Source organism: Oncorhynchus keta, chromosome 14 (genome assembly GCF_023373465.1).
Source record: "Oncorhynchus keta strain PuntledgeMale-10-30-2019 chromosome 14, Oket_V2, whole genome shotgun sequence".
Lineage (NCBI taxonomy): Eukaryota > Metazoa > Chordata > Actinopteri > Salmoniformes > Salmonidae > Oncorhynchus > Oncorhynchus keta.
The window spans coordinates 73,709,611-73,721,320 of NC_068434.1; the positions used below are offsets into that span (position 1 = coordinate 73,709,611).

The following is an 11,710-nucleotide window of genomic DNA, read 5'->3' on the forward strand; positions in this document are numbered from 1 at the left end:
GATCAACATGACAGATTGGGGGAAAAAAATACAAATAAAAAGGGCAAATATAGTACAATCCAGATGTGCAAAGCTTAGCCATATCCTGAGACAGCTGTAAATCGCTGCCAAATGTGTTTAACATACTCAGGGGATTGAATACTTGTATAATCAAGACAGTGAATTAATTTTCCTATATATTTTTTTAAAACTTTGACATGAGTACTGTCATTCTCTCCCCCCACTAATTTCAATCCCACTTTTTAACAAACATGTGAACAAAAATTTGAGGGGTGTGAATACTTTCTAAAAGCACTGTATATAGTAAAATCAAGACACAAAAATATTTTATTACATTTCTAAATCATATTTTCCATAACAATTAAGCTCTCATTATAATTAATGAGTTCCAAATATATCTGTCTGAGTGTCTCAGCAAAATTAGCATTGTATACAATTAAAAAAATACACCATATTTTTGCTTGAATATACATCAATGTAACAGATTAACCCTACACAAAAGGCGAATGGTGTGTGCGATGAAAATCGTAACAGAATTTGACAAAAACATTGCACCATGTTACTTTCTGAAATACTTCAATAAATACTAGGCAGTACAAGCAGATACAGAAACCAATAAGATACAATAAATATAAATTAGCCTGAAAGAGGAAAACAAATAAAAAGCAACACATGAGCATACAATTTGAAGAATGTAAGGAAATGTGTACACATTTTAGTATGGTAAAGCCATGTGAGATTAAGTTTATACGGTATGCATGAGCTGCTCATATGTGTCTGATAAGACCTGTTTGAGTATGTGCATACATGGAATAAAACAGAATGAGACAGTGTCTGTCCATTATGGTCTGATGCTCTCAGATTGTCCAGTCACTTCCATGAAAGCTTCAACAAGCTTTCTTTGGCTCTCCTGCCATTTCAGAATGTCTGTCTCTGGGTTTAGCACACTAGTGTCCACACAGACAGTAGTCAGAGATCAGCAGACAAGGTGGACACAGTTGGTCTAGAGTCCTGATAGAAAAAGCAAGTATTATGATTCAAGGTGCCGTTCTGATTGCCAGATCGCTTCCACGTTGATGATAAGATGTTTTGGCACTAGGTGGAGTATTAAAAATAGTTCCATGAAGAAAAACAAAAGGCAATGGAATACAATCTGAGGACTTAAAACTGTATAGAAAGGGGGATTGTTTCCCAGTCCAGTGAATGTTGCGGTGGTGTTTTAAATTATATTTTGGTAACGCAGGCATGTCTTTTGAGCTCAATCCACTACGGCAGACAAGGCGGCCATGACAGCAATGCCACAGCACAGGAGCAGGATCTGCAACAGGGAGTGTCTGGAAAAACAGATTCTCATTATTTTTTGCTTCAGTGTCTGCCCATTCATTTTCATATTAGTGTAACACTTTTTCCCCCTCTGCATATTTAGTCTCCTAGTGGGTATTTGCATGGTGGTCAGTGGCTGTCCAGACTGACCAGTGTACATACCTGAGACTAGTCTCCTCCAGAAGGTCAGGCACCACGTTGACCAGGGCAATGTACAGGAAGCCTCCCGAGGAGAATGGTAAGATCCACGCTGTTGCATTTTCTACACAGGATAAAGTGAAATGAATGAGACATTTGGTTTGGCTTCATAATTTTAAAAAACATTTCATGCTGCTTGGAGGCTAAAGCACTGAAGGCTATGTGGTTCCTTGATAGCCTATACCAAGGGTGTGGACAGTTCGACATGGGCAGGAGCTCACCGGAGCAGAGAACCAGCACTTACTGGTCTACTGCTTTAGCTCTATAGAATATTAAATCAGAAGTATTGTGAATCTCTTGCACCTAGATATAAAACAGTACCGGCACCCAAAATAAGTACTATTCCTTATTTCAGTCCAAGTCGAGCACTTGGTGTGGAGCTGTAGTTTCAGTGCTCTGCTGCTGTTTTGTATATGGAGGATGCTAGGTGGCTCACCTGTCCCTCTGGGAGACTGGGCACACAGGGCGAAACAGGCCCCCAGCACCCCTCCCAGGGCTGTGGATAGCTGCATGCGGGCGGCACTCCAGCGGTCAAACCCTGCACGCAGCAGGATGGCAAAGTCACCCACCTAGAGAGGAGCAAACATGTAAGCAATGTGTCACAGATTCACATATAAGCAATGTGTCACAGAGCCCATTTATGTAAGCAAAAAAATATGGGGATATCAACTAGAACTTATTCAATTCATGACTAAAAAAAACCCCCTCAAAATTAGCTTTCAATGGCATGAAGTATGTTAAAAAAATTTAAAAAAATTAAAATTAGGTCACATCCCCTAAAAATAGCGAGTTTGAACTTACCTCATGGGGGATTTCATGGAGCAGGATGGCAAAGGTGGTGAGACACCCAACCTGTCAGGAAACACACATAACATGTCTCTGATCAGGCTCTAAAAAATATATACTGTAAAAGACATGTTTCCGATTCTAAACTACTCAAACACTGGTAACGCCTCTCCTGTACTACATTACAGTGATACATGAATGTTTGTTTCATGGATCCAACTGAGCTTCTACTTTTATAAACACCATCACGCCTGCATATAGAAATATGAGTGCAGATAGAAACCAAAATAAGTGGGATGCCCATGTGTGTGAGCGATGTAGAGAAATCTAGCTAGTTTACTTCCTCTCTGGCAAACTCTCCCTTTGGCTCATGCTGTTAGCCTTATGCCTCTCCAGCTGGACTTTCTCCCCCACAACCATGGGTAATGTAATCATTTTTATATATCAGAAAATAGCGAGGTATGGTGTCCAATGTCCTGACTCAATGTTCTGTAGTGTAAAAATGACAATACCGTAATTACTATTAAAATCATAGAATTGTGTTGTTGAAACTAGTCTCTTAAGCAGGGGTGCAGTATCATGCCCATAGTGGACTGAGCTGAGACTAGTGAATGTTATGGCTAAGTGCGAGCTGATACAGATATCTACAAGTCTGCCAAGGGGTTTAGGTCCTATGCCAATCATGGTCACGAGATGGGCATGAGCCTCTCAAATGCCAAAATAGCCACCTTCCATAACATACTGTACGTAGTCTGTACTAAGTCGGCTCTATGTTGAAGTATTGTATGCATTTTTTATGACCAAGTTGCATTTTGTTGAAATGTTTGCATTGAAATTAGTAAGTGCTATTAGGTTTATTTTACATGTATTAAAAACCCACACATGGTGACTATTTAATATAGAGCACCTGGACAGACTGTTCTGCAGACTAACTCACCTTCCTGCTGACCAGGAAGCTCCCTGCCACAGCCAGGCCGTGGGTGAAGTTGTCAATGCAGTTGGCCAGCAGGTTCAGGTACCCACTCGTCTGCCAGATAGACACACAGAACCAAGTCTGTACAGGTTAACATTCAAAGGATCCCACAGCTGACTCACGCTGAAGTCATATACATTAAGCTAAAGGGGTTACTTAGTACAGAGGATTTCATTTTGGTGGCTCTTAAGCAATGGAGACTTCCAGATTCTTCTCCCTTTTGTCATTTACATATGGCTTGTTAAAATGAACAATATCCCGTCAGACAAACTTTACCCAACTTACCTTTATTTTTTTTGGCACTTGCTGCAAGCTGCTTTTTGTCTTGCAGGACGAGCTCCACGTATCAGAATGGTGCCCATTGATGTGGGACAACGCCTCACTACTGGAGTCTGAGCTATGGGAGGTCTGAGGAGAAGGGGCGACAAAAAAACAAACAGGTATTAGCCCAATCAGCAGGAAATTCCATAGCATGCAAAGGTTTACATAGTACACTACACATTCCATTGAATCAACCCACGGTACTGTGTTTCTTTTATGTCACCCACAGCTTCTCTCCTCAAAACCACTGACTGCACAGTACATCCTAAAATTCCTGTCACAGTCATCACATCTTCCACTGAATTTGCGTGCTTTGAACAAAAAACAAACTCATTCTACCTCAGGGGTGACTTCCCTGTTCCTTCCTCGTTTAGAGCCATTTACAGTACGGCGGCATTTAATAGTCAAATTAAATGAGGGAAATATCCTGCTGTATTCTAAATGTGGCTGGGAAATGTTTTCCATTTTTGTAACCGAACCACAAGCAAGAAGTCAAACTATAAATATCAATCTGTCTCCTAATGTGTGAGTGGGCTGGTTAATTAATCGGAGAGAGAGAGTTTGACACCAGGTGAGATCGTGACTCATGACCCATGTCTCTGAATTGAATAGTAGCGGCATCTTGATAGACATCGAAACATGCTTGATAAGACTCCATTTGTGGAATTAGCACTGATCTACCCTGAGTTTTACTATCCACCCCTAACACACTCCTCTGGCCTCTCTGAAGGGGAAGAAGCAGCTGCTACATCTACATCTCTATAAATAGCTACAATGAATGAGCCCATACATGGATGCCAATCTTCCTCCTCCTGAGCAAAAGAGAAGGAAGAGGAAAGTGGTACACACACCTTTTGCGAGATGTATGGGGCACAAGGATAAGAAACAGAAATACCTGAAATTAAACTAAGAATTCTCTTGTATAACAGAACATTTTAGCATATGGGATCACAAATGCAGTATGATTAAAAGTGCTGGTTTTCATCCTTACCTTTCCATCAGCAACTTAGAGTTGACTATATCAGTGAAATAAAATGTATAAAAAAAGGAAGCCTACAGACATTAAGGCCTTCAAAAGACTGCAGTTGTGTACCTCTGTTTTACATACTCCACAAGAAGCTCTCCCATATCTACAGAGCAAAGAACATCTCAACTCATCTAAATCCACACTGTCAGACAGGGAAAAATGCACCACCCAAAACCACTCCATACCCCTATATGCCAAAACATCAAAAGAATGCCGAAGCTAATACTCTGCACTAATACCCTCTCCAAATCCCATATGAAAAAGGGTCTCACTGGTATTAGAAAAATGGAGGGGAGAGAGAGAATACAGCTTTGATCCCAAGCGTGTCTAGCAGATAGACACTCAGGGCTATGGCACAATGGGTCCCTGCATCAGTAACCACATTTCCATCCAGATTAAAGTTATACCGTATACAAAAAATAATAATAATGACAGCTGGGATGGAAACAGGAAGTGTCAGTACAATTTCATTATTGTTTGTTCGACAAGGTGGGGATCTTTTTGTGTCGGTAAAATGAATTACTCAAATTGTGGTGGAAACAATTTGAGTAATTGTTGATAGAATCAACATAATGTCGAGGTAAATTTGAAGTCACGCAATGCTATGTTGAATGGTCCTCCTACTACAACTAGAAAAAGCTTGCCCAGTTTATTAGGCTTCGAATGAAAGAAGTTATGATGAACTTCACAGGGTGGTGCACAGTCATGAGGCTAATGCTCCTTTCCAATAAATATTGAGGATATTATTTTGTATGCTAGTGAGATTCTGTGGTTAGCTGCCGATTGATTGGGAGTCCCATAGGGCGGCGCACAATTGGCCCAGCGTCGTCCGGGTTTGGCAGTCACTGTAAATAAGAATTTGTTCTTAACTGACATTCCATTCCTAGTTAAAGTTGTTTTTTTAGTCGGTACATGACAAACTTTAGCACCAAAGTGGTTTCTATGTACACTGCATCACAGCCTTTTATCCACAACACAACCGTTTGACAGAAACAAACCTCTGGAGGGAAAAAGTGAAAAATAAACTATTTTAAATGCATATTTTATAATATTCACATGAACATCTGTCACAAATTGGATGGAAACTTAGCTTATGACATTTGTTTGACTCACTTATTTTCCATTTAGACTCTAACTCCACTTATAAAGTTATAAACAAGACCATTCTGGGAGATTCCCATTCAGCCAGAATGTGTCATTACAGCACTGTTTATTCATTACCTTAAGATTGTTGAAGTTAAAATGCTAATGATTCGTCACTGAAGAGTAGAACAAAAACTGATTGTGGTTTATTCAGCCACAACATTATCAAACAAGATGATCGAATGTGCCTTGTTTAAGTTTAGATCAGAGTTATCCACTGAAGACCAGCTCAGATCAAACAGAAAGCCCTAGATAGAGCCAACTGATCCACTAGCCACCCCACCGCGTGGAAGAGCAGTGCCACTTTGGTACCAGTGAAGGGATTAAAGAGCACTGGTCACACCTAAACAAATATATGAGGTGTGTAATTACATGCCTGACATTCACCTTCTTTGGAAAGACATGCCCACTACCTTTAAATAATTTTGGACTATTAAATAGTTGACTTCACTCTGTTGCGCTTCATTTCATGTAGACAACATGGATAATAAAACAGCATTGAACTACTCACAGGGACATGCTGGCTGTTACCAATGGAGTCCTCCTGGCTGTTCTCATCTGGGAACATATTCTCCAGGAGAAGGAAGGACAACATGCCCATGATAACCCACAGGCCCTGGGTCCTGTAGTGGAGCTGGCTCTCATCTGAACACAGGGAGGATGGAAGAGACATAAAAATGGAGCCTCTCTCACACTAACAGGGATGACAAACTAATTGGAAAACTCTTGGATTGCATGGTGAACCCCTTCCACATGGATCAGTGGAATGCAGGCATGGCTTAAGTTTGCTCATCATCACCACTGAGGATATCACAAGTCAGCAAAGCATTTTAAAGTGTATTTCTACATGACAACCAGAGGACCTCAGGTATGGGAAACCTAATTCTGGGCCACATCAAGTTGCCAAACGTTGTAGATAGAAATGCCATGAATAGAGCTGACATGATTCCTTACTATTTACATCAGTGTTTCTCAACGCCAGTACCCCCAACAGTACACATTTTAAGTTGTAGCCCCAGACAAGCACACCATATTCATATCATCGAGGGTTTGATGATTAGTTAACAAGTTAAATCAGGTGTACTTTTCCAGGGTTACAATAAAAAATATATGGTTGGGGTACTGGAGTTTGGAAACCGTGCTCTAGATGACAGAGGCATGTCTGTTTACATATCATTACACAGGTGCACCTTGTGTTGGGACAATAAAAGGTCACTAAAATAATCAGTTTTGTCATAACAGTGCCACAGTCCAAGTTCAGGGAGTGTGCAATTGGCATGTTGACAGCAGGAAAGTCCACCAGAGCTGTTGCCAGAGAATTTAATAATTTCACTACCATAAGCAAACACTCCAACATCATTTTAGAGAATGTGGCTGTATGTCCAAATGATCGCAACTGCAGAATACGTGTAAGGACAGCAGCACAGGACCTCTACATCCGGCTTCTTCACCTGCGGGATCGTCTGAGACCAGCCACCGGATGAAACTGTGGTTTTGCACAATTGTAGAATTTCTGCACAGTCCATCTCAGGGAAGCTCATCTGCATGCTCGTTGTCCTCACAAAAGGTCTTGACCCGAGTGCAGTTTTCAGTCGTAACAGACTTCAATGGGAAAATGCTCACCTTCAGTGCCCCATGGTGGCGGTGGGGTTATGGTATGGGCAGCAATAAGCTACGGACAACTAACCCAATTGCATTTTATCGATGGCAATTTAAATGCACAGAGATACCGTGATGAGATCCTGAGGCCCATTATCGTGCCATTCATCAGGTGCCATCACCTCATGTTTCAGCATGAAAAGGCACAGCCCCGTGTTGCAAGGACCTGTACACAATCCCTGGAAGCTGAACATGTCCCAATTCTTCCATGGCCTACATACCCACCAGACATGTCACCCTTTAAGCATGTTTGGGATGCTCTGGATCAATGTTTACAACAGGGTGTTCCAGTTCCCGCCAATATCCAGCAACTTAGCACAGCCACTGAAGAGGAGTGGGACAACATTCCACAGGCCACAATCAACAGTCTGATCAAGTCTATGCGGAGGAGATGTGTCGCACTGCAATCGGTAAATGGTTAGTATCACACCAGATACTAACTGGTTCTGACTCATTCCCTTAACTTTTTTTTAAAGATAGATGTGACCAATAACTGCATATCTGTATTCCTAGTCATGTGAAATCTATAGATTATTATAATTATTTTAAATCAACTGTAACTCAGTAAAGTCTTTGAAAGTGTTGCATTTATATTTTAGTTTAGTTTATATGTTTGCACTAAAACTGCTTTGAAGAGTCATTGTAAAATGCTATATTTGACTATTTTTTTTAAAAAATTGACAAGAATATCTGCACTTCCAACATTCACTGTTTCAAAAAAATAAATGTGGTACCCTGGGAATGTTAGCTGTCATTCCCTGTCTGGCACTGTCAGCTTGAAAAGTGTCGAAATCAACTGTTTTCGCAAACAGCCTATCTTCACAATATTGCTGACATGTCAGAAAAGTGATATGCAAGCCTATGTACACACAGGAATTCCACTGGTCTGTGTGAAGGGTCAGAAAAGGTATACTGGTGGGGGGAAATAAGCACAGGCAATTTGAATGGGGATGTCTCCAGGAGGGATAAGGATGGGGATAGAAAGAACAGGAAGGTGCCGGAGAGAAAGTTGACCCACCTGGGCTGCAGGAGTGGGAATGTGCCCAAGCCTCCGGGAGCAGGTGGAGGAACACGTCACCCAAGAGACCACCAATGGCAAAGCTCAGAAGCTGCTTTAGCTTCCGACAGCCAGCTGGAAACAGAGAGTGTAACAAGAGATGATAATTATGAAAAGTTTAGTTGAGGTAGGCTGTATCCTCCATGACATACAAAGTGCTGGTTCTTCCCTGTTTGAGCTAAAACATTTACAGGCTTCATATAAAACTAAACATACGGAATAAGTGATTTTCTACTTTAGCTTTCAAATTAAGAGCCATTACATGTTTGTCCATTTAAACATTTTCATCTTTGCATGAAGTATGACTTAATAATGACTATGACTGAATTAAAGAAATAGGCCTACTGGGTAATTTCTCTATAGAAAAAATAGATCCAATATATTCAAACTTCTGAAGGAACAGCTTCAGAGAATGCAATTGCCATTGCAATGATATTACAAGATGGCATTAGTGATTTGACTTCTCTATCCTTACCAATACTAATAAGCACAAAGGACCAGGACAGGCACAAGCCAGTGCCCTTCAGTGTTAATTGTGTTTTCTGAGATGTGTTGAAATGCAATACAGAGGCCTGGTTTTTCTTCTTTGAGAGTTTAGAATACGCATGGCAATGAGGACACACCCAATTCAGCACCATTTCCATATTTGTCCATCTAGGCTTATGTCAGTGATACCAGAGAAAGTAATTCTGTAGGTAACAAAAAAATAAAAATACTGATTTAACACAAACTTGTCCTAAAACAAACAGCAGGATTTGGGTGAGCCAAAAGCATAATCCAACAGTGCAAATGAATCAGTGAGATTTGACCATCATTTAACAGTTTTTAACACTATATGCACATAAATAGTAACGGTATCTCACATGGTTAAATACTCAAGGCAACAAGAAAGAAAAAAGAAATCAGCAACACAGCTTTGGAGGTAGTGACTGTGGCCTCGATATAGGCTGTGTTTTAAAGGGTGTGGTCATGCAGAGTTCAAAACCACATGGTTCATCTCATTAGCAGCAGTTTCCTCACCAGGGAAAATAGAGGGGCTATTGCTCTACATTTAAATGGCTCTTTAGAAAAAACGATGCAGAACTATTTAAATATATTTTATTTTATGATAAATTTATGTCCAGCTCACAAGGGCCCCTTAATAATGTGAGGCATTTGCCTCTTCTGCCTAATGGTAAGTCACCCTGAGGTAGCCTACAGTGACTGTTTAATTACGCGTGTGGTGATCGAGGCCTTTCCAGTGTGGCTCATTTTTAGAAGAAAGAGAAGGCCTACATTAGTCTGGCTAACAGCAAGGCTCACATATCAGTTTAGGTCACAACTTACCCACTGTCTTGAGGGCCTCTCCTGCCTCAATAGGAATAACAAGAAGGGGGAAAATTCCAGTGAGGCCTATAGCAACAGACCCAACCAGAGAGCAGAGCCAGACATCGGCACGTTCACTTGCAAAGAAGTCGGCTAAGGCCCAGAAGCCTAGGAGCTCATCTGGAAGCCCTGGGCCTGACCCAGCAGCTGTGGCTGTGGCACGAGCCATGGCTGCCTGGGACATCTTACCACTGGATACCCCTTTGGATGAGACGACCAGCAGGGCAACACCAGTGAACAGTGCAGCCAACGCCCAGCTGGGCCTACCACCTCCTGATTTCATCCGTCCCTCGTTCCAGAGAGCACCTGCAACCAACAAGGACAATGTTGCAAGATGGAGGTCATCATAGAATGTAGATAAGAATGCATGTTGTCTTAACTCAACATAGATGCTTTCTCAAACAAATTGTATGCACATTCACTGCCAAGCAGTTTGTATAGACATTTAAATGGGTGACGATAGATTCAAAATGGACAGGACAAAATGCATCCCTTGGTAGGGTAATCATTCCACAAAAACAGATGGAAAAGGTGCTCCACGAGCAACTGCTTAGGTCTGCTAATATCTAAGAAAAAGTGTCTAAGGGGCCCACAGCATTTTGACTTGAACTAAACCAAATATCTAAAAATATTATTATATTAACTTTATATGGTTGTGTGTGATACCCTGTCTACACGCCAGCGTCGCATTTTGAATGTGTCCATCAGAGCGCTGTTCACCGTTGATGAAACTCACACATTTAAGGGAGAAAGACAACACTAAAAAGTTGGAAGCTGTTGTGGAGACTTCGCAAACATGGCTTGCAGGAACAAGTTAAATGCATGTTTACTTCAACGATAGATATAGGATGCTGATATCTTGTTGTATGATGCTCGCGCAGTAAAAGTTATGACATAGCACAAGCAAATGTTGCACAAGTTCCGGAAAGGCCCAAACATTTTAACATTGATGAATTGTAACAATTTGTAGGCCAGCTAACATTAGTTAATGTACTCACTGTAGCAACTGCTGTATCTGCTGCGTTAGATATGCATGTATTTAGCTAGTTAGGTGAATTTTGTTTTTACTTTGCCAAAAAACTAGCCTACCAGTTATATTTAATTCGCCCTGCAACTTGGAAAGTTCTGGCTGTCTACAAACAAACTCTATAACAAGCTTAACTAGCCAAGCCTAGCATTTCAAGCCTTGAAAGTTGAAGTCAACTAGTTTGGATTGCTATAATCACGCAGTCATATTAGAAGAAAAACTACATAAGTAATGTGACATAAGAAAAAAACAATAATATATTTTACCCTGTTGTGATTCCTGAAGTTATTGCACCAGTGTGTCCCTGCCATCCAGCTCCGTGAGACAGGCTAGATAGAGCAGTTGTTCCACTCTCCAGCTGATGCTGCAGATAACTACTTGTTTGCTACAGCCAACATTCCTGCCACGGCTTCCACTTTTCCAGAGGAGCCACGTCACCGGAAGTGTATTTTTATTCCTGACAGCATGGCCCGGATTTGGATGAGAGGGAGGGATGAAATGGAGTTTAGGTTTATGGGGTCTATTCAACCTACCCAATAGAAACTCACTTTTGCCGTTTAGAATAAACGGTTGCTGTTGCCAAACGTTTTGCAACAGACGAAACGTTACTTTTTTGTAATTGAGCTAGGCAAGTCAGAGGAAGAACGACAGATTTTTACCTTGTCAGCTCGGGGATTCGATCCAGCAACCTTTCAGTTACTGGCATAACACGCTAACCACCCCAGATTTGGCATTTGCATGCAATGCTTCTGTTTCATTTGTGAAAAGTTCACGATAGTAGAAGTACAATTAATGACTGAAAAAAAATCTAAAAGTACAAGTACTCATTTA

At 41.1% G+C, this 11,710-nt stretch overlaps 1 protein-coding gene across 1 annotated transcript; it reads right to left on the reverse strand.

The window, feature by feature from the left end:
• Nucleotides 1-309: 309 nt before the first annotated feature.
• Nucleotides 310-11,346, reverse strand: LOC118393968 (zinc transporter ZIP13-like). Its single transcript, XM_035787225.2, has 10 exons — nucleotides 11,146-11,346; nucleotides 9,814-10,158; nucleotides 8,449-8,562; nucleotides 6,283-6,416; nucleotides 3,566-3,688; nucleotides 3,245-3,334; nucleotides 2,323-2,373; nucleotides 1,958-2,090; nucleotides 1,486-1,585; nucleotides 310-1,334 (listed from the first exon to the last, which is right to left on the reverse strand). The coding sequence occupies exons 2-10, from the start codon at nucleotides 10,133-10,135 to the stop codon at nucleotides 1,259-1,261; spliced, it is 1,143 nt and encodes a 380-aa protein (XP_035643118.1). The 5' UTR covers nucleotides 10,136-10,158; nucleotides 11,146-11,346; the 3' UTR covers nucleotides 310-1,258.
• Between the last annotated feature and the right edge of the window lie 364 nt (nucleotides 11,347-11,710).

Coding starts and splice junctions, on each gene's coding strand:
- LOC118393968 (XM_035787225.2), bottom strand. CDS start 10,135: ATGAAATCAGGAGGTGGTAGGCCCAGCTGGGCGTTGGCTGCACTGTTC. Junction 8,563..9,813: donor AGAGGCCCTCAAGACAGTGG/GTAAGTTGTGAC, acceptor CTCTGTTTCCAG/CTGGCTGTCGGAAGCTAAAG. Junction 1,586..1,957: donor CCAGTCTCCCAGAGGGACAG/GTGAGCCACCTA, acceptor TATCCTGTGTAG/AAAATGCAACAGCGTGGATC.